At 38.5% G+C, this 24,255-nt stretch overlaps 1 protein-coding gene and 1 long non-coding RNA gene across 2 annotated transcripts in view; both read right to left on the bottom strand.

Annotated features, from left to right (window-relative positions):
* LOC147614820 (uncharacterized) overlaps positions 1-24,255 on the bottom strand; it is a 177,269-nt gene that overhangs the window by 31,642 nt on the left and 121,372 nt on the right. The gene's annotated exons all lie outside the window — the stretch shown is intronic.
* LOC147614822 (G-type lectin S-receptor-like serine/threonine-protein kinase SD2-5) lies at positions 224-3,084 on the bottom strand. The gene has a single exon (XM_086780167.1). The coding sequence runs from the start codon at positions 3,054-3,056 to the stop codon at positions 321-323; it is 2,736 nt and encodes a 911-aa protein (XP_086636293.1). The 5' UTR covers positions 3,057-3,084; the 3' UTR covers positions 224-320.

The raw sequence follows: 24,255 nt of genomic DNA, 5'->3' as shown, positions 1-24,255 counted from the left end.
ACCCTCTTGCACTCTGGCATGCAACTGGGTATCAGTGGAGATGGGACCAATCATCCTTGAGAGCAGAAGATGAGACATAGACGTTAAGGGTGCCCTTAAAAATCTGTAAGGCAGGAGTATGATGTTTCTATAAAAGCAGTTACAGTATTATATATAAATGTTTCCAAACACATACACACACACACACACACACACACACACACATACATATACATATATATACACAAATATGATAGTATTATATATAATTGTTTTAAAATATACATATATATACAAAAATATTTGATGTGAAATTTAGCTAGTCTGAGGCTACCTGCTTGTTAATTATTGTGACTTGTCGAGGACGTGTGGGAACCCTGTAGGTACTGGCAGATGCTGGATTTGACACGAGACTGGGAGTAGGCTACGGTGGAGAAGGGGGCGTCCTCTAGTGGGATGCTTGATCCCTCCAGCCATTGCATCACTGTTCCAGCTGAAGGCCTCAAGCTGGGTTTCTCCTGGATGCACCACAATGCCACCTCTATCACCCTGCCAGCTTCTTTAGCGCAGAAGGCCCCCTGCAGCCGCTTATCCACCAACTCCAACTTCCTCCCCTCCTCACACTTCTTGGCGGCCCAGCTCGCAAAATGCCATTGTTCCTCATCTTCTTCCACCACTGGTTGAATACTCCCTTGAGGTTGGTCTTCACTACTAGCAACATTTGCCGCCATCAGCAATGCCAAGTCTATGTTTTTCCGCCCGCCCACCATCTCTAGCAACACCATGCCCAAGCTATAGATGTCACATTTCTTGCTAACAGGTGCCACGCACCAAAACATCTCTGGAGCTATGTAGCCAGGAGTTCCCCTTAGGACAGTCACCACGTGAGATGCATCCCTAGCCATGAGCTTGGCCAAGCCAAAATCGGCCAGCTTGGGCTCGAAGTCCTCATCTAGGAGGATGTTCTGGGGTTTGATGTCGAGGTGCAGGATGGTCTGTGAGCAACCTTCATGTAGGTAGGCCAGGCCCTTGGCTATGCCTAGCGCCACTTTGAAGCGGCTGGCCCAATCGAGAAATTGCTCAGCCTCGAAGAGCCAGCGATCAAGAGAGCCCCTATCTATGTACTCGTAGACCAGCATCTGATGGGATGTCTCCCAACAGAAGCCCAGAAGCTGCACAATGTTGAAGTGGCTGGTTCTACCCATGGTGGCCACCTCTGTCAAAAATCCCTTGGACATGTCGCCTCGGAGGATGATGTCGAGCTTCTTCACTGCTATTTGCTTGCCATCGGGAAGAGCACCAGCATACACTGAACCCATCCCGCCTGCGCCCAACAATTTGTTGAACCCATGCGTTGCCTTGTGCAATTCTTTGAAAGAAAACCTAGTGGGTAATGTACTGGGCAAATTGAGCGTCTCATCCCCACCAAGGCTACTGCTGTTGAACTTGATGCCCGCACCTCTTCTAATGAATCTCTTGCAGCCATACAAAGCCAGAGCTGCTATACAGGCAATTGAAATGGCAGAGGCGGAAGCTAGGAGCACAATTACAGTCCGGCTCAGACGATGTGAATGGGAGTCAGAAATCAGATGTGCAACCTTCAAAAAAGCCGTGTAGGACAGGTCGTGACTCCTTCCAGTGACATTGAGAAGGCTCAGCCGATGATCTGTAATAGGGAAGCAAAAGGTATGGTTGTGGTTGAAGATTACACCGCTGCAATTGCAAGCAGACAAGCACATGTGCTTACAGCGCTCCACTGAGATGGCGGTGTTGTTGAAGATCTCGCCAGAAAACTGAAAGATAGTGGCGGTGTTGTTGATTTGGAGGAGGTCCGCGCTGCTGCATTGATCTGGGATCAAGGGGACGGAGGCTTTACAGCCTTGGGACACATCATACTCATCTATTAGTGTGAATCCAGCTGGGCATGTACAGTGCGTTGAGACCGAGTCGGGGGAGCACATGCCCAAGGGTCCACACACCATCGGGACGTCGCAGGCACCCCAGGTCGCCATTGGTTCTTGCAGATCTGATGTAGTTGGATTGTAAGAGCAAGTAAGGCTATCAAGTGTGCCGATGGGCTGTGAAACCGAAGCTTGGACAGCATAGAAGCGAAGTCGGCCATCGTCCTCCAGGCGCATCAGATCCGCCGACGAAGGCAAACCACAGTCCTCTAAGAAATATTGTTCATCTCCAAACAATGAGAATGAGAGGCCGGAAGTATCAAGGGAAAACTGCTGGATACTCTTGTCAGAAGTGTTGTTGGGCGAAGGGATTAACCAGAATGAGGAGTTAGCTGCCCCTGCAAGACCTAGGAGAGAGAAGACAAGGCCCCGTGTTTCCATGGCTAAAGAGTAGAGGGAATTGTTGCTGGTGAGACTCATGCCCAAACTCAAGTTCTGCGAGGGCACCAAGGTGTCGGTGGGATGTTGGAAGCTCTGCCAGAGGGTGCGGTTAGCGGAATCGAGGATTACTAGATTGCCGGAATCCTGCAGCTCCATGGCGGCCATATTGTCAGCGCCCACGCTCCACACGAGGGTGCCGTCTGCATCTCGCAGCTCCAGCTGCGCCTTGGCCTTGCTTACGGCGAGTGATGCCTCGACGGACGCAAGAGAGTGCCCTGGATTGGCTCTCCACACCGGCGCCATAACCATGTACCCTCTAATTATGGCGACCGCAGTGCCTGCTGCGTCGTTTCTTCCCTTGATAGATACAGAGGTAAAATATTCGAGAGTGCCTGTGGGAGGCGTCGTCCCTAGACAGACACAAAGGTAGATATCAGAGACGTTGTGATCGACGTCGTTCTGATTGGTGCACATCCCTAACCAAAAACCTTTGGAGCCGTTAAAAAACGATTGCGAGTCCAGGAATGGAAAAAATTTGCCATTGTTGCTGGGGGTTGGGAAGCCTGAAGTAGTATTGAAAATGGAAGCCACGGACAGGTGAAAGCCTGCAGCTAGTGGTATTCGCTGCTGTAGCTCGGCCAAACAAGTAGTTATGGTGAGATGCAAAGTCAGAAGAAGAAGAAGAAGAGTGGCAAGAAATGAAAGGAAGGGCGCTTGGGGATGAAATGAGGCCATTGCTGCTCAGCTTTGAAAAGCTGCGACTTTAGCCATTTATTTCCAAGTAAAGGATGAGCGAGGAGCGAAAATTCAGTTGTCACCAAGATCCATAATACAAGCAATAGCCACACAAAATCAATGATTTTTTTTGCTTTGAACGGTTTGGGATAAGGGGGGTCCCATGGGTACTAAGCCCACTTCTAACGCCAAACTTTTTACAAAAAATGATTTTTTTTTCTTTGAACGGTTGGATTGACTTAACGAAAAGCTTGACTTAACGAAAAGCTTGGATTGACTTAACGAAAAGCTTGACTCCCGAGTCCCCACAAAGTCCTCCCCAACACTAAGAAAAAAAATGTTGGATTGAGTGAACCAAAAGCTTGACTCCCGACTCTCCACAAAGTCCTCTAAAGGAGAAAGGATATTTTTTTAATTTTTATACATATTTTTTACACATGCCTAAATGAATTGGGGCTCACAATTAGTTGTCACCATCAAGTCATTTGCTCATTGAATGAGTATATATATATATATATATATATATATACCTATGTATATGTATATGTATGTGTGTATAGGAGAGTTTCATATTTTGAACTTTTTAAAAGGAACGGTTCTTTTCCACAAGGCTACATGCATTGGGGCTCACAATTAGTTGTCACCACCCATCAATCATTGAATGAGTTTCTTATATATATAAACACACACACACATATATTAAAGAGTTTCTCATTTGCTCATTTGTTTTCCCTAGCACACACACACAAAAAAAAATATTATATTATATGCACGTGTATGGAAGAGAGAACACACACACATACATATATATTTATTTATTTATAGGTATGTATATATGTATATATAAATAAATCTATATGTATGCCAACATAAACACATGCATGTGCATGCACACAACGCAACACACACACACACACACATACACAGATTTTCACTGTATTTGTCTTAATAATCATTATTGTATAGTGGTTTTTTACACATTGATTTGTTATATAGAAATAATGTACTATATATACTAATATTTTACTATATACATTACTATGCAATAATTTATTGATTAGTGATTACTATATAGCAATATTTTACTATATAGCTTGCTATTTAGGAAAAGTTACCTAAATCAATTACTATGCAGTGAATACTTGACTTTTATTATATAGAAACTTTTTAGTACATAGTTTTTACATATAGTGATTTATTGCTAGTTTATTTCCTACATGGCAAGTGTTTTCCTAGAATGAAGAATTAGAAAGTGTTCCATTTTTTCCAGATCCATAATTTTACTAGATATGTTCATTTTTTCTAGTGAACTATCTAGCAAAATGTTTTTTTTTTACTATATAGGAATGTGTAGAGCATCGAACTAGTAAAGTTTGTGGGCCTTCCTAGAGAAACACAAAGGTAGAAATCAAAGATGCTCTGATCGATGCGTCGATTGGTGCATATCCCCAAAAAAAAACCTTTTCAGCCATTAGAAAACGAGCGAGAATGTGAATGGGAAAAAATAGCCATTGTTGGGGGTTGAGAGACTCTAGAATTGTTAATGAAAATGGAAACCAAGGAGAGGTTAAATCTTGCAACTAGTGGTATTCGTTGTTGCTGGGCCAAACAAATCATAGTGAGATGCCAAGTTAGAAGAGTAGCAAGAAACAAAATGAGGGGTGCTTGGAGATGAAATGAGGCCATTGTTGCTCACTATCCCCTAGTAGAGAAGCTGGAGAGAAGCTTAGCATTGAAAAGTTATATTAAAATGTAATAAAATTACAAGGTGCATTTTACCTCAAATTTACCCATTTATTTTGAAGTAAAGGATGAGCAATGAAAATTTAGTGGAGAGGAGACCCCTTTGAAGTTTTCCACCCATATAAATCGAAGCTTGAAAGGGGTTGTGTGAGGAGCATCTCTAACCCATTAAAAACTTGAAAAATGTCAACAAAACTACACTTCCACCTATAGTACTTATGCCTCTCCATAAGTAAAGATCCAATAGCATACGTGAGAAGATCCAAAAGCTTGACTCTCGAGTCCTCACAAAAGCTGCAAATTTAGCCATTTATTTCGAAGTAAAGGATGAGCAAGCAGCAAAAATTCAATTGAGACACCATAAGTAAAGATCCATAATACAAGCAATATCCACAAAATCAATAATTTTATTTTATTTTTAACGGTTGGATTGACTAAACCCAAATCTTGACTCCCGAGTCTCCACAAAGTCCTCTAAGACTAAGAAAAAACTGTTGGATTGAGTGAACCAAAAGCTTGAATCCCAAGTCTCCACAAAGTCCTCTAAGACAAAGAAAAAACCTACCTCCACAGGTGTACCTTTACAAACTCCTCTAAGACTTAGAAAAAACCCACCTACCAGTTGTACCTTCTATATATATATATTACTTGTAACCTACCATGTGGCAAGCAAAGGAGACCTGTGACTTGGCAAGACAAGGAGAGATCTTTCACATAAAGGAGAAAGGAGATTTTTTTTAAATTTTATACATATTTTTTACACATGCCTAAATGAATTGGGGCTCACAAAATTAGTTGTCACCATCAAGTCATGTGCTCATTGAATGAGTATATATATATGTATGTATATGTATATGTATATGTATATGTATATGTATATGTGCATGTGTATGTGTATGTGTATGTGTATGTGTATGTGTATGTATATATATGTATGTGTGTATAGGAGAGTTTCACATTTTTGAACTTTTTAAAAGGAAGGTTCTTTTCCACAAGCCTAGATGCATTGGGACTCACAATTAGTTCACCATCAATCATTGAATGAGTTTCTTATATATATAAACACACACACACACATTAAAGAGTTTCTCATTTGCTCATTTATTTTCCCTAGCACACATAGATGCACACACACACACACACAAATAATATTATATTATGTGCACATGTGTGGGAGAGAGAACACACACACACACAGAGAGATACATATATTTATTTATTTAGGTATGTATATACGTATATATAAATAGATCTATATGTCTGCCAACATAAACACGTGCATGTGCGCATACACAACGCACCACACACACACACACACACATGCACACACAAAAAAACACATGCACACACACTCGCATGCATGTGCACATACAAAAATATGCACACTTACATCCACACACTTACTCAACCTCACACATACACATACATGCATATTAACTTACATATATAATGACTCCTCACAAAATCTTCCAAGACCAAGAAAAAAACCACCTACCTGCATAGTTGCACATTTACATTAAAGATGAAAGATTGGCAGTAGACTCCAAGTAAACAATACTTAGTCTAAGGACATTGGTTAGTCGATGTTCTTCCTTTTCACACACTCCACAGATAGGCAGGGGATACGCCCACCAGTAGTGCCTAGTCACATGGCGAAGTTTCATAAAAAAGTCGACCACCAACATGTAAGTGCTTTGAGGAGTTAATTCATGGATTTTTATATTTTGTAATGAAGAGAATCCATGGCTCTAATACCAATGCAATGAAGAGAATTCATAGCTCTGATACCAATGCAATGAAGAGAATCCATGCTTCTAATACTAATGCAATGAAGGGACGTAGGGGTTTGCACTCATTAGCATGGAGTACACACATGTCCCACTCAACTTAGGGAGTAGCACCTAGACATGGAAAGATTTCCATGAATCAGCCATGAAAGACTGGGCATAACCTCCAAGAAGACAAAATATCCATCATATCAAATGATGGTAAAAGGCTACAATAGCCTAGACCAAGGTCACTTATATAGTGCCTGGCCATTTCACATTGGTTAATAAATATGCCAATGCCCCAAATCTATGCTCAAGGGACCTAAGGTCCATGTGCCTAGCCCATACATGTGGATGTGCATATATAATTGCTTCATTACATATTTCCATGTTTTCCATTATTTATGAATTCTCTTAGATGGGTTTAGATTGGGACACCTTTCTAAATCCGGGTGATTATAGCTTGCTTTACGTGTATATGGGTTACTATACATGCGTGGGAGTATTAGTTACATCAACTTAATATTATGATTCTCGTATGGTTATTTGTATTTTTATCAATTTATTTATTACTTGATTGGTATAGTTGATATAAGTGTACATCCTTGGATTGAATAATGGAGGCGAGGTGGTAGTGTGGTCAAGAATATTTTGAGACACTAGATTTTGGGTGTCGACAAATATTATTTGATTTTGTGACAATGCACAACATCATTATTTCATTTTGGATATTAACCATATTTATTATCAATGTATATATTTATTGGGACATATGAAACCTCCCATGTACATATTTGATTTTACAAGAGATAAAAATATTTATAAAGTTCAAGGTTTCCACCTATTTTTAAGTAGATTGGCTTGCACATCCAATAAAGCAAGCTATTTTTTAAGAAGTCGACTTATTTGTAAAAGTGGACACTATTTTGAGCCCATAAGTTATTTCAAGCAATATAACTTAAATACACCAAGACTCAAATGTGGGCTTTGTGTGAAATCAAATTGGACCCAATTTTGTGTTATGTGTAATTTTTATTTTATGCTCTGTGATTTATACTTTGCAATTATTCTAGTGAGTTCTTTTCACCCTCCAACATTGGTATCAGAGCCAAGATTGATAGCAAAGTTTGAAGGTGGTGAAGAACTAGAAGATAAAGAAGCTTTGAAATTTACGAGAAGGTAGTTTTTCACTCATAAATTGCCAACCAAAGGTGAAGGTTCATTTAAGAAGTCTTGTTTTTATCTATTGGATAACCAAAATCCATGTTTCGTTTATCCACAAGTCAAAGAAAGGTAGAAAACCACTTTCCAAAACCATAAAAAATCTAAAAGTGGTTTATCTGTTTTCTTTCTATTCGACACCACAGATTTGTTTGCCTTTCATCTACAATCTCCAAAACCATTGTTATTATAGTTTTTAGTCCAATATCATCATCCTCCATCTTCCAATGATGCACAGTGCAAATTGCATCCTAAAGTATTTTGTTGATTTCTCTGCACACAATCGTCAGTCAATTTTTTAATTATTTTTGAAGCCTTAAGACTATTAAAGCTTTTAAGCTTTAATAGCTCAAAGCTTTAGAGCTTTTTAAAAAAACTTAAAACAATACAAAACTTCTCTTAAAGCATTTGAAAAGCTTTCAAGCCTCTATTTTTTTTAATCTCTATTCTATAATCCAATTGTAGCCTTGCAAATTATTTTTTCTCTTTAATTTTTTTTAAATAAAAATAAAGAGCTTCATTTTGGCCTAAAAATCCCTACTTTACCTAAAATTGCTATTTTTGAGCCAAAAAAATTTTTGCAGAGCTTTTGCAAGAAATTGGGTACATTTTTGACCACTTATATATGCCAATTTCAATGGAGCCACCAACAGGTAAATTATTTATTGTTTCTTTTTAAAACTAGCACACTTGAGAATTTTTTTTTTGCCGGAATATCTTGTATGCATTAGAATGACTCACCCATCACCTCACAATCCTTATTAACTATCCAAACTTCTTCGACTTCTGGTGGAATGTCTTTCACTCTTATATATTTGAACATAATTCTAACTTATTTGATGCATTACTATGCATCTTCAACGACAAACCTGAAGATGAATGGTCAAAGTCTCGGACACACAATCATGAAGCATGTCATGTCATGATCCCTATTGGCAACACTCACATATTTCATTCCAATAGTCAGTTTTATCAACTCATGGAACAACACGATTTTATTCGAGGATACAGAATTGATGATGATACCACCGTCACTCGTGAACACTTTACTCACATTATCTTTAATCTCACTTGTACCCTATAAAGATATTTGTCATGGTGTATATACATGTTATTAGAGGATTATAAAATAACACTTTTATTTTCTAGCGCATAAACCGCCCATTGAAGATGATAATCTTTTACTCCAATTTCTTATTCACATATCATTCCAACATAAAATCAATTCATAATAAATAAATACTCCTTTCTTGAATATATTCTTGTACTATTAATCCTTTTTGCTAGGAATTTCAATAACCACAAGAAAATGTAATATTTATTACATATATTTAGTAAAGTATAAAGGAGTTAAAGCATGCATAAAAGGTACCACTTTTCTCCTTTTTGAAAGGTGTAATTATTGAGGATGTAAAAGACACATTTTTAAATGTGGGAACGAATGTTTAGGAGTTCAAAAAACTTCATGATTTAAAAAACACTTCATGATGAAACATTACATGGTGGTTGTTTTACTACTACTAGCGGCGGTGGGATGTGTCATCTCTCTCTCTCTCTCTCTCTCTCTCTCTCTCTCTCTCTTTATGTGTGTGTGTGTGTATGTGTATGTGTGTGTGTGTGATGCAAATTCACTAGAGAACTAGTGGGGTCCTAGATCTAACCACAGGAGGTGTGAGCTTTCTACATTTGTACTCCTTTATCAATGTTGTTTTGGGAGAATCACAACCTATTTTAATGAAGGAAAGAATAAATATGATTCTCATGAATGAAAGGGAAAATAAAAAAGAAATAAGGAATGTAGAACAAACAACAGCTACACCTGTGGGAACTTGAGGAGGTGCAGAACATAAAAATAGCACTCTCTCTCTCTCTCTCTCTCTCTCTCTCTCTCTCTCTCTCTCTCTCTCTCTCTCTCGCTCTCTCTCTCTATGTAACATTAATTTAAATGGCTAATTCTTTTATGGTCTCATGATGGTTCTAATTGAGGCAATCAATCTTGATTCTTCGTCATGTTCTATGGTTTTCTATGCAAGGAATTGTTAGTAGTCTGCTAACTTTGAATATCCTTGTCTCACATGATTTTGATATACGGTCGACGAGTTGAACGCTGAGTATGGACTAAGCTTGATAGGAAAACTCCCAATACATCTCACTAACAAGGATATTCTAGAGCATGGTCATGTATTGATGAATGGTATTCACGTTAGAAGGATTCATCAGTTCGAAATCTTATGGAAATGAGAGGGGAACAGTGAGCTAGAGACAGAAGAGAGAGGGTTAAGGTGCTCCACAAAACACACAACCCCTTATCTAAAATTGCATGTATTTAAAAAAATCCAATATATACTCGCTCTTTGTTAAAAAAAGTATAAAAGATGCCTTTATTATTATGGTGTAGAAATTCGAGGAAAGATTCCTTTATTATTAACATTAATAAAGATCAAATTTATTATTTAATTTGTCTATTGCAAAAGTAGAGTACACCTCTCCCACTACTATAAATATAGAGATAACCTCCAAAGTACTTTGTTAATCACCATTGCCACCAAGCCTTGTTAGTAGAGTACACCACCCTAAACCCTACTTATCTCCACCAGTCCAGTTTCCTCCCCTCTTCGCACTTCTTTGTGGCCCAGCAGCTCGCAAAATGCCACCACTGGTTAAATACTCCCTTGAGGTTTCTCTTCCCTACTAGCTACATTTTTCGCCATCAACAATGCCAAGTCTATGGTTTTCCACCTGCCGACCATCTCAGCAACACCATGCCCAAGCTATAGATGTCACATTTCTTTCTCACACAGGTGCCATGCATAAGAACATCTATGATGCTATGTAGCCAGGAGTTCCCCTTAGGGCAGTCACCATGTGAGAGGCATCCCTAGCCATGAGCGTGGCCAAGCCAAAATCTACCATCTTTGGCTCAAAATCCTTATCTAGGAGGATGTTATGGGGTTTGATGGTGAGGTGCAAGATGGTCTGTGAGAAACCTTCATGTAGATGGCTAGCCCCTTGGCTAGGAGAGACAACTTGAGGGCAAGAGAGATTGATTCTCAATGCCGAGAAGAGAGACTATACTTTATCATCAGCATCACAACTCTAAAATTTTGGCCTCTTCACCAACATAACCCTCGGCCTCTCTATCATCATCACCACCACTTCACCAATAGAAAGAATTCGCCACTTCATGCCTAGAAACTGGCCTTCCAACTTCATAGCGAGCCACACAAGCCACACCTTCTTCAACTACATAACTCTCGGTCCCACCGTGATAGGGTTCAACCGCTTCACTAACACGAACCGGCCCACCTTCAATACTTTTCCCATCCTCCTGCAAAACATCATCACCAACCTCACCAAGCTAACCAACCTCCATTGGCATACCAACACAACACCACCAACCACAGCATGCCACCCCTAGCTTCTCCAACAGCCACTCGGCACTTCTAGTCAAGCAATTGGCAACGTAGCCACGTCACTGGTCTACTTGCAATGCACCTGACCACACTAAGCCATCCTCCCGATGACTTTAAGGCATCAACACACTTTAGAGAGAGAGAGAGAGAGGGTGCATGTGCATGTGCATGTGTGTGCACCTGACCACACTAAGCCATCCTCCCGATGACTTTAAGGCATCAACACACTTTAGAGAGAGAGAGAGAGAGAGGGTGCATGTGCATGTGTGTGTGGTGTGTGTGTGTGTGTGTGTGTGTGTGTGTGTGTGTGTGTGAGAGAGAGAGAGAGAGAGAGAGAGAGAGAGAGAGATTACATGTAAGATGCATTTATTTGAGAGTGAGAACACCTCACTCTCAAATAAATGTAAGATGCATCATGAGCACACCTCACCATGCATCCCCGCCCTTTAATATTTAATCTAAATTAAAATTTAACTTATTGAACTTATATATGTATGTGTGTGCGTGCGTGCGTGTGTGTGTGTACATGAGATGGAGTTGAGCTCGAGGGGGAGTGTTGAGATATCGAGCTCATCTATAGTGAGGCGGTGGACATTGATAACCCGCTTGGGGGGATAGGCCGCCCCACACTTACACCACTGGCATGGTTGGTGAGATCATGGGTGATATGCAGCCAGTGGGATGACAGGCTGTGTGACAGCCATTCTAAAGACTGGCATAGTTATAGCGCCATCATAGAGAACCCTAGTATGTATTTGGTTGAGTACCTTTTCATATGGTGTGTACTCTTATCTTTGTATATGGTTTGTTGAGTGTTGTGTGAAGAAGAAGAAGATTTTCAGCCTCTCACCTTGTGTGCTCTCTTTTAGGGTTTTGTGAGTGTGTGTGTGTGTGCTTGCAAGAGCTCAAGCTCTCTTTTCCCTTGCATCTTTTCATAGTCACATGGCGAAGTTTTATCAAAAAGTTAGCCAGTATGTCAGTGTTATGAGGAGTTAATTCATGCAATTTAATATTTTACGATAAAGAAAATCCATGGCTCTAATACCAATGCAATGAAGAGAATCCATGGCTCTGATATCAATGCAATAAAGAGAATCTATTGTCAATGTATTATTTTAGATATTAAAGTTTTAAAGAGGAGTGTGTGCGTATCTGTATTTGAAAGCAAAAGTTAAGAAAGGCATTCAATTATGGGTGGGTGAGTAATTGTTTGATTCTACTGATTCCAGTGGTTGGAACCCATGGGCTGGATGAGGTAGACTGGAATCAATGGAGTTTTAATAATTAAATTGAATAATAGGAATATGCTTAGAATTCGAGTAGTTAAATAACACCCTGAAGAATTTCTCAAATGAGTAGATCAACAGCTTTGCCTGATTTTGGTTAGGAAAAAAGCGTTGATTTCCTCAGATGATTAGATCAACGGATGTGCCTGATTTCGGTTAGAAAAAAGCGTTGATTTCTTCAAATTAAGTCAATAATAGTTTTCCTTCTATCTAGTTTAATCAGGTGAAGGATAGTTTAATCTCTTGAGGCTGTTAGAAAATTCATTAAGAAAATAAAAAATGTGGAATCGTCCCCGTTTTTCGGGCAAGGAAAATTTTCCCGGTTTCGATTTTGGAATGACCCCCAGATTAGTCTCGTGTCCGGACATTCGAGGGAAAGGCCCCGAGTGGAAAACCCTGCCCCGCACAAGAGGAAGCTACTTCCGCTGCTAGAGCAACCGGAAATCCACAGTGCGCGGAGGGGGCAGAGGGGTCTCATAACTGGTATCAGAGCGCTGTTGTAAACTTACGAAACAGCTGGTATCAGAGGACTGTTGTAAACCTACGAAACAGCAGTAGAAATTGCCTAAAATTTTAAAGTAAATCTGAGAAATAATGTTTCACTTGTTAAGATTATGTTTAAAATGAACTTCATACATTGAAAACTCATAAATTGAACTGGATTTTAAGCTGGATACCCCAAATCTATCTAGCAATCCTGAACTCTCCCAGAGTCAGGATATGATTTCCTTTGCCTTTGAAAATCTCATTAGCTCCACTACAACCCGAGAAAGCAGAGTGAGACTCGCTCGTCACTTTGAGGATCTATACTTTCCTGATCCAGTAGAGCAACGTCAGTATATGTGGTTCTTTGGAGGGCGAAGTATTCACGTCAATACCAATCAACGAGAGAGACTCAAACAGAATATCTCACTAGCCACCATGATCTTGTTAAGGCTAGGAGTTATTCATTATGTACAACTCTATAATCATTCACCCCAGAATTTTAGAATTTCTTACCGTATTTTTAGACTTCTTAGCCACTTTATTCCTAGGAGAAGAATTACAGCACCATTATGAGTGAGGATGAATCGTGTATATCATAGCATGTCTCCATCGTGGTATCACCTTTTTATGCATACATGATTGAGGCTGTGACTTTTGGAGCCGAGACGCTCTATGTATATATCAAAAACTTTTGATAATAAATGATGTTTTGCAAAAGATTCCAAATTGTCCTCGTGGTCGTAAATATTGGTTAACAAAATTATCAGAGTGAATCTTGTTTATAAGAATTATGATGGAATATTTATTTGTTTAAAGAATAAATCTCAAAAATTAAATAGTCATTAATTTGATGGCAAGGTTAAGTTGACAAAAATATCGTTTTGTCAGAATCATGAGGCGCGCAGCCCGTGCTAGGCAGTCGGATCCTCTTACCGATGATGAAGAGTTAGATTCGAACATTCGTAAAGCCCTGCACCGATCCCAACCTGGTCCCTTCAAGGGTGAAGGAGAACAGTTAGGACAAGTAGTGGAAAAATGGATCGAGGCAATGGAAGAGTATTTTGATGTAACCGGTTATGATGAGAGGAGCAAGATGGCTCTCGCCAAATTGAAAATTGTGGAAACGGCCAGGGTCGCATGGAGGAACCATTGCAAGACAAACCGTCTCGACCGAAATACCCAGACCTGTTCAGATCTTAAAGCTTACCTCAGGAAGAGGTTCTGTCCTCCGGGCTTCCAGGAAACTAAAATGAATGAGTTCTTGGAATTGAAGCAGGATAGCTGGACGATTGAAGAATACCATCAGGCATTTGCCTTCTCCTCAAATATTCTCCACTTTTGGATGAAGAGCAGTTGATGGTGGCCAGAGTCATTCGAGGGATGAACGATTGAGGATGTGGTTGTATATATATTTTTGTAACTGAAGCCATGGGCTACTTCGACATATGGACTACCTTGTATATATGTGTACACATAAAATTTTGATAGTAATATTGAATCGTGAATTGATAGTATTGCATTCATGTCTGTCTTGAATTGTGTATTGACAATGTATGCATTCATGTCGTTCTTGTCTTAAATCTTCCTCGTGGATGGTGCAATGCACCCAAAAAAAAAATCCAGAGAGTGCTATTGGGTGCTGGAATGCTAGAACAGCATTCAGGTACCAAATAGCACTCTCTGGATTTTTTTTTTTTACTCTCTGTTCGCGTGTATAAACGCATCAACTCTGGAAAAGTTACGTGTATATACGTGGATACTCTGTGAAATGCGCGTGTATAAGCGCAGCTAAACTGACAAAACACGTGTATACACCCTCGTATTAGCGCGTCTAAGCACAGCTAAACTGAAAAAACGCATGTATACGCCCGTGTATCAGTGCGTCTGACTGTTTCTATACACGCGCTTTTACACGCATGTCTCTAGCCGCGATGATACACGCGCTAATACACGGGCCCGTTACTTTTTTTCCACAAGTCATTTTTAGCAGCTAGGAGCGCGGGTATGAGCTCGATCCCTTGTGGTGATATACATGTATATATATATATATATATATATATATATATACACACACACACACATATACATATATATATATATATATATATATACACACATATATACATACATATATATATATATATATACACATATATACATACATATATATATATATATATATATATATACACACACATATATACATACATATATATATATATATATATATATATATATATATATATACACACACATATACATATATATATATATATATATATATGTATATATATAAAGCTTATGTTATATTAAGCTTATCTAAAAGCTTGTTAAAGCTTTGTAAAAAAAAAAAGCTTTAAGCCATGAACGTTGCCGCTTGCAATCCACCAGCGCTTGGTGCTGCTGCCACGCATACAAGAGAAAAAAAAAGGGGTCGTCGTTGTGTCATTGCCGTGGAGAAGGAGAGGAGAGAATTGAAAAGCGCTCTTACAAGCCCAATCCGAGAAACACACACACACACACACACACACACACACACACACATATATATAAAGCCTATGTTATATTAAGCTTATCTAAAAGCTTGTTAAAGCTTTGTATAAAAAAAAAGCTTTAAGCCATGAACGTTGCCACTTGCAATCCACCAGTGCTCACCGCTACTACCACGTGTATAAGAGAAAAAAAAGGGGTCGTCTCGTTGTGTCACCGCCGTGGAGAAGGAGAGGAGAGAATTGAAAAGCGCTCTCGTAGGCCGAATTGGAGAAAGAGGGTGGGAAGGAAAATTTTTCATTGGAAAAAATATATATAGTTAAAAAAATAAAATTTCTTGGCTCTTTAAAAATTAACCCACCAGCGCACTGATATTTTTGGAGAAGAGAAGAAGAGAAATATTTTAAGAGCCCTCCATTATGCAAATTGACCATGAAGCAAGGTTAGCAATTCTGAGATGAGACCCATAATCTCCTCAGAGAGCTGATTTCATCCATAACAATAGATTATGGAGAGAATTTGCATTGAGCAAGGTGGTCTTGGGTGAAGAAGGATGGTTTTGGGAATCCATGGATGGTTTTCTTCAAAAGGGTGGCTTTCTTCCTAGCCCTTGATCTAAATCTTGATCTCTAATGGTCCACAAAATTCACATAATCATATCTTCTTTTGCGCAAAGGTCTTCCACACCTTCTCTTCTTTATCTCTTAGATTTTTGAATGAATTATGTCCTTGTCCAAAGCCTTTGTACTCTTGCTCTGCAGATTCTACTCTTCCTGTGCAAGTATTTTGAATTTGTTGAAAAGTCTTCAAATTTGCTCCAAGCCAATAACCTTTGAGTAAAAATCAATTTCTTGATTTTTCTTCAACTCTCCATGACCCAAATTCAATACTTGAATTTGCTGTGCTCTGATACCAATGTTATACAGGACCATGGTACATGGAGATTAGAATCTTTCACAAATTGAATAATAGAAGAAATCAACCATCAACATCATAGCATAAAACAAAAACATAAAAATCAAAGAACACAAGATTAGGTGCAATCTCCCCCCAGATGTGTGTGGCTCCACTCCCACACGCGGTATTTAAGTCATATTAATAAATTTAGCCCTTGGAGTCATAAATAGTTTAGCTTTTTTCAAAATTGAGCTTTTTATAAAATTGAACCTTAGTCCAATGCTTTTAAAGGATCTCATAAAAAATAAACCTTTCCCAACATATGTACAATGGGCCAAACCATACAAAATTAAATATTTAGCACACATGTGCTTGGCTAGAGAATCTAGTCCAATGTTCACCTTGGTTGTCCCGAACTAATGATCTATACTTAATATAGTCCACAATGTTAGATCACAATTGCTTTGGCTCACAAAAATAATTCTAACAAATGGAAATCATTCACTACCATGCTTTACACATAACTATTTGGATTCACGTCCATGATAAAATATTCTAAAAAATCTCACTCCCGTGATAGTTCTCCGGTTTGAGAAGACAACCATCCTCGGTTGTAACTATCAGCACACACGAGCGATCGAACACATTAATCGTTTCCACATTGGATTCACTCATAATGTCATTATGTATTTAAGTGGATTCACTCCCACATATCCTCACACGCATCACACATGTCCTTAAGAGTTGATCGGATTCACTCATGATCAAATTCACAGAACTTTCACACACGTCACACGTGTCTTAGAGTTGATCGTACTCACTTACAATTAAACTTCTACATTGGATTCACTCACAATGTTTTCATATGTGTCACATGTATTCACAGGGTACACCACACGTTTCACACGTGTCACAGCTAGTTGGATTCACTCATAACCATCTAGAGTCACCCTCATTAAGAATTAATTCAAAAGAGTTGATTGGATTCACTCATAATCAAACTCACACATTTCTTACATGTGTCACACATGTCACAGTTGGTTGGATTCACTCACAATCAAACTAATGGCACTTGGGTCACCCAAGATATTCTTTTTACTTATTGGTTTACCCAATAATAAATTAATTACCGTAACACATCCATAGTAAAAGTAATACCCGCAAAATCAAGGATCTCATATTTATTTCCAAAAAACAAAGAAACCATTGGATTGACTAAACCAAAAGCTTGATTCCTCACAAAATCCTCCAAGACTAAGAAAAAACCAACCTACCAGCATAGGTGCACATTTACATTAAAAATGAAAGATTGGCATTAGACTCCAAGTAAACAATACTTACTCGAAGGACATTGGTTAGTCGATGTTCTTCCTTTTTACACACTCCACAGATGGGCACGGAATAGGCCCACCAGTAGTGCCTAGTCACATGGCGAAGTTTCGTCAAAAAGTTGACCACCAACATGTAAGTGCCATAAGCAGTTAATTTATGGAATTTTATATATTGTAAAGAGAATGCATGGCTTTGATACCAATGCAATGAAGAGAATCCATGGCTTTGATACCAATGCAATGAAGAGAATCCATGGTCCTAATACTAATTGTAACAAAGTGTAATGGTCTCATATGAATAATGGGCCCAAGGCCAATTGACCATGCCCATGGACAACACTTATGATAGTGTGAAAGGGGGGTCATGTATACAAGTCATATATACCATATTTTTGGAACCTTTTGATAATCAAGATTACATAAGTCTCTTACTTTCTTTTCTTGCTCTAAACTTAGGCTAATCATCTTAATCTAGGTTAATCCAAGGTTAATTAGGTTAAATCTAGGTTGATCTAGTTGCCACTTTCTTTCATTGGAATCAGAGTCCATGTCTTTGATCCAAAATTTTGAATTTTTTTGATTTTTTTTGCATTTTCTTGATTTTCTTGGACTTTCTTGATTTTCTTGATTTCTTGATCAAGAAATGGGCATTGGAGCTTGGAAGCCAAGCTTAAGCTAGCTTAAGCTTCACCTAAGCTTAGGCAATCTTAAAATCTAGACATTAGGCATCGTGGATCAGTGGTGTTCTTTTGCTGTGTTTTCTCGTACATACGGGCGGCCTGGCTACATTGAATAACCACCATTGAAGCTTCTCCACATACGAATTGAAGCCTCCAATGCTACAACAAGTGAGTAGTTTCTTGCAAGATAGAATGATTTGTCTTAATCTCCAATTACCAACGAAAGGCGAAGGTTCATTTAATAAGTCAAAATCCATGTTTCTTTTATCCACAAGTCAGAGAAATGTAGAAAACTACTTTCCAAAACCATCAAAAATCCAAAAGTGGTTTATATGTTTTCTTTCTATCTGACACCACAAATTTGTTTGCCTTCATTTACAAGCCACAAAACCATTGTTATTACAATTTTTAGTCGAATTTCACCTTCCTCCATCTTCCAATGTTGCACAATGCAAATTCCATCCTAAAGTATTTTATTGATTTCTTCGCACACAATCCCCAGCCAATTTTTTTTTTCAAGATTTAGACTATTAAAGCTTTAGAGATTTTAAAAAAAAACTCTAAGCTTGAGAGCCTTTTAAAAAAACTTAAAACTTTACAAAACTTCTCTTAAAGCTTTTAAAAAGCTTTCAAGCCTCTATTTTTTAAATCTCTAGTCCATAATCCAACCGCAGCCTTGCAAATTATTTTTTTACTTCAAAATTTTTCATAAAATTATAGAGCTTCATTTTGGCCTTAAAATCCCTACTTTACCTAAAATTCCTATTTTTGAGTCCAAAAATTTACCAAAGATTTTTTGGATAAAGTTGGAAAGTTTTTTAGAGCTTTTACAAGAAATTTGGTACATTTTCGACCACTTATACATGCCAATTTCAATGGATCCACCAATTGGTAAATTATTTATTGTTTTTAGCACACTTGAGATTTTCTTTTTGTCGAAATATCTTGTATGCACTAGAATGACTCACCCATCACCTCACAATGCTTATTAACCATCCAAACTTCTCGACTTCTCATGGAATGTCTTTGACTCTTATATATTCGAACGTAATTCTAACTTATTTGATGTATCACTATGCATCTTCAATGACAAACCTGAAGATGAATGGTCAAAGACCCGGAAACACAATCATGAAGCATGCCATGTCATGATCCCTATTGGCAACACTCACATATTATCTTCCAATATTCAATTTTATCAACTCATGGAATAACACGATATTATTCGAGGATACATAATTGATGATGATACCACTGTCGCTCGTGAACATTTTCTTACTCACTTACATTATCTTTAATCTCACTTACACCGTATAAAGATATTTGTCATGGTGCATACACATGTTTTTAGAGGATTTTAAAATAACACTTTTATTTCGTAGCACAAAAACTACCCATTGAAGATGACAATCTTTTACTCCAATTTCTTATTCACATATCATTCCAACATAAAATCAATTCATAATAAATAGATATTCCTTTCTTGAATATATTCTTGCACTATTAATCCTTTTTGCTAGGAATTGCAACAACAACCACAAGAAAATGCAATATTTATTACATATATTTAGTAAAGTATAAAGGAGTTAAAGCATGCATAGATGGTACCACTTCTCTCCTTTTTGAAAGGTGTAATTATTTAGTATATAAAAGAAATATTTTTATATGTGGGAATGAATGTTTAGGAGTTCAAAAAACTTCATGATTAAAAATAAACACTTTATGATGAAACGTTATATGGTGGTGTTTTACTGCTATTAGCAACGGTGGGATGTGTCATCTCTCTCTTTCTCTGTCTCTCTCATGCTCAGTTTAGACTATGGCTGTAGCTCTCTCTCTCTCTCTCTCTCTCTCTCTCTCTCTATGTGTGTGTGTGTGTGTGTGTGTGTGTGTGATGTGTGTGTGTGTGTGTGTGTGTGTGTCTCTAGAGAACTAGTGGGCTCCTGGGTCTAACCACGGGAGGTGTGGACTTTCTACATTTATACTCATTCATCAACGCTGTTGAGAGCAGCACATCCTATTTTAACGAAGGAAAGAATAGATATGATTCTCATCATGAATGAAAGGGAAAATCAAAAAGAAATAAGGAATGTAGAACAAACAACAACTATACGTGTGGAAACCTAAGGAGGTGCATAACATAAAATAGCTCTCCCTCTCTTTCTCTCCTCCAGGTGTACTTTCTGTAACATGCCTATTTTTCCTAAATTATTTGTGTAGAATGAAAACTCCTATGAGAGTGTGCTAATAAAAATCTTTCGTATTTTCTTGATGATGTTGGAACAAGAAAGTCATCATCCAAAGCTACTTCCCAAGGTAAGGTGTTTCTATTAATATTAGTTTGGCTAATTCTTTTATGGTTTCATCATGATTCTAATTGAGGTAATCAATCCTGATTCTTTGTCATGTGCTATGGTTTTCTATGCAGGGAGTTGTGAGTAGTCTGCTAACTTTGAATATCCTTGTCTCACATGATTTTGCTATACAATCGAGGAGTTGAACGTTGAGTATGAACTCAACTTGACAAGCAAGTTCCCAATACATCTCACTGACAAGGATACTTTAGAACGTCGTCATGTATTGATGAATGGTATTCACATTACGAGCATTCATCGGTTCGAAATCTTACAGAAATGAGAGGGAAACGATGAGCTAGAGGGAGAAGAGAGAGGGTCAAGGTGCTCTCCACAAAACACATAACCCCTTATCTAGAATTTCATGTATTAAAAAAAAATCCAATACATACTCGCTCTTCTTCAAAAAAGTATAAAAGATGCCTTTATTATTGTGGTGTAGAAATTCGAGGAAAGATGCCTTTATTATTGACATTAAAAAAGATAAAATTTATTTTTTATTTTATTTTATACAAAAGTAGAGTACACCTCTCCCACTGCTATAACTATAGAGAGAAGCTCCAAATCACTTTCGTAATCACCATTGCCACCAAGCCTTGTTAGTAGAGTACACCACTCTAAGCCCTCCTTCATCTTGTTTGTGATGGCCTCATCAAATATTAGCATTGTTGGCGCATATCCAGAGGTAGGCCACCGATGTGGCAGTCAAGCAGAAGGTCGTAGATAGTGCACAAGCATGGAAAGGTCTCACATCAGGTAGGCCACCGATGTGGCAGTCAAGCAGAAGGTCGTAGATAGTGCACAAGCATGGAAAGGTCTCACATCCTTTCCACTTCTTGGTAATGATGATGCTATTTCTCAAGTGAAGGCCAAAGTGGTGGGTTTAATTTGTGATATGGTGAGCCCATGGTTTTATTGATGAATCGTCTAAGCGTGTCTTGCTAGAGAAAGTGCAAAAGGGTATGAATACCGTTTGCTTACTTTGTGCCTTCACCTCGGAGGACAAGCGAGGCCCATAATGGTAAAGATCATGGTTTTCACATTTCTGTATTTGGTAGTTATATGTGAATGAACTTGATTTTATTTTCAGTTTGAAGCAATAACATCGATGTAGAGGATGTGATGTTGTCATGCTTTTTTGTTTTCACTCCCTCTGGCTCTCTATTGTCCTCTCCCTCTCAAATATAATTGTCATGAAACTCTCTAACTCTCTTCACTCCTCTCTCTCTCTCTCTCTCTCTCTTGATGAACGGGGGAAGGGTATCTTTTTGGAATCTGCTTGCCCGATTCCCAAAAAGTGCTTGCTAGAAAATACTCACAAAACAAAATCCCCCCAAGAAGAAGATGTGACGTGAAAGTTGGTTTGTATATTGTTAAACTATGAAGGCTAGAATGGTGTGTATGACAACAAGGGTTTTTGTTCCCATGGTATAGTTTTGACTATTTAGTATATAGCAAGTTGTAAAAGAAAAATGATTCTGCAAGGCGGTAGTATGACATATCTATAAAAAACATTATCGTAATATATTTAAATATTTCAAAAAATATATACATATATATATGCATAAATATGTGATGGGAAATTTAGCTAGTATGGGACTACCTCCTTGTTACTTATTCTGATGGTCTATCAGGGATGGATTTAGCCATCTAGGTGGAGGATGGTCTATCAGCAACCTTCGTATAGATGGGCTAGGTCCTTGGCTAGGAGATACAACTTGAGGGCAAGAGAGATTGATTCTCAATGCTGCCGAGAAGAGAGACTGTACTTTCTCATCAGCATCGCAACTCCAAAATTTTGGCATCTTCACCAACATAACCCTTTGTCTCTTTATCATCATCACCACCACTTCACCAATAGAAAGAACTCGGCACTTCATGCCTAGCAAGTGGCCTTTCCAACTTCATAGCTGGCCACACAAGCCACATGCCTTCTCCAACTACATAACTCTCGGTCCCACCGTGATAACCCCAAGGGTCCAACTTCTTCACCAACACGAACCAGCCTACCTTCAACACTTTTCCCATTCTCCTGCAAAACAACATCATCATCGGCCTCACCGAGCTAACCAACCTCCATTGGAATACCAACACAACACCACCGACCACACCACGCCACCCCTAGCTTCTCCAACAACCACCTGGCACTTCTAGTCAAGCAATTGGCACCCTAGCCATGTCATTGGTGTGCTTGCAAGGCACCTGACCACACCAAGCCATCCTACCCAGTGACTTTAAGGCATCAACACACTTGAGAGAGAGAGAGAGAGAGAGAGAGAGAGAGAGAGAGAGAGAGAGGGTGCATGTGCATGTGTGTGTGTGTGTGTGTGTGTGAGAGAGAGAGAGAGAGAGAGAGAGAGAGAGATTACACACAAGATGCATTTATTTGAGAGTGAGCACACCTCAATCTGCATCCCCACCCTTTAATATTTAATCTAAATTAAAATTTAATTTATTAAAATTATATGTGTGTGTGTGTGTGTGTGTGTTTGGATATATATATATATATACATACATACATACATACATACATATGTATGTATGTATGTATGTACACGTAATACATACATACATACATACATATGTATGTATGTATGTACACGTAATAAAATCTATAATTTTATATAATTCGTGTTTGCATGTATGCTTGGTTGTTTGTGTGTGTGTGTAGGTGTGCGAGCGTGTAAGAGAGAGAGTTTCCATGTGTGGGAGCGAGTGTGTGAGAAGAGAGAGAAAGTGTGCGTGTGTGCGTGTGTGCGTGTGTGAGAGAGAGAGACAGAGAGAGAGAGAGAGAGAGAGAGAGTAAAAGTACATTTTAATCAAATACAAATAAAATATGAACTACAGAAGGTAAAATATGAATATATAATAAATAAATACAAATCTATAAAATAAAAAAGTAAATACATAATAATATATTATAATAATGATATGAGATCAATATACATATAGTAAATATATAATAATACTATTAGATATATACACATTCACACACACATACGTACACGTACACAAGGTCCCACACATGAATGTGGAAGGGGTGGTGTGTGTGTGTGTGTGTGTGTGTGAGAGAGAGAGAGAGAGAGAGAGAGAGAGAGTTTATATGTATGTGTGCAAGAGAGTGTATACGAGAAGAGTGTGAGAAGAGAGTGCATGTGCATGTGTGTAAGAGAGGGTTATGTCTATGCATGTGACAAAGACATAGAGAGAATGCATGTGAGAGAGACACACACATACATGCATCTATGTGAGTCATACATATATGCATCTATGAGAGAGTCACACATAGACACACGCACACATTTATACATACACATAGACACATGCACACACGTATACATACACTGATGTAGACACATGCACATGTATGCATACACCTGCACACATAGACATATGCACACACATGCACATATGCATACACACATGTGCAGTACACACATGTGCAGTGCACACACACACACACACACACACACACACACACACATAGACATATGCACACATAGACACCTGCACACATAGACATCTGCAC

Source organism: Cibotium barometz, chromosome 41 (assembly GCF_041138505.1).
Source record: "Cibotium barometz isolate CiBa-2024 chromosome 41, ASM4113850v1, whole genome shotgun sequence".
NCBI lineage: Eukaryota > Viridiplantae > Streptophyta > Polypodiopsida > Cyatheales > Cibotiaceae > Cibotium > Cibotium barometz.
The sequence above is the reverse complement of the archived record's forward strand: the minus strand, read 5'-3'. Positions and strand labels throughout refer to the sequence as shown.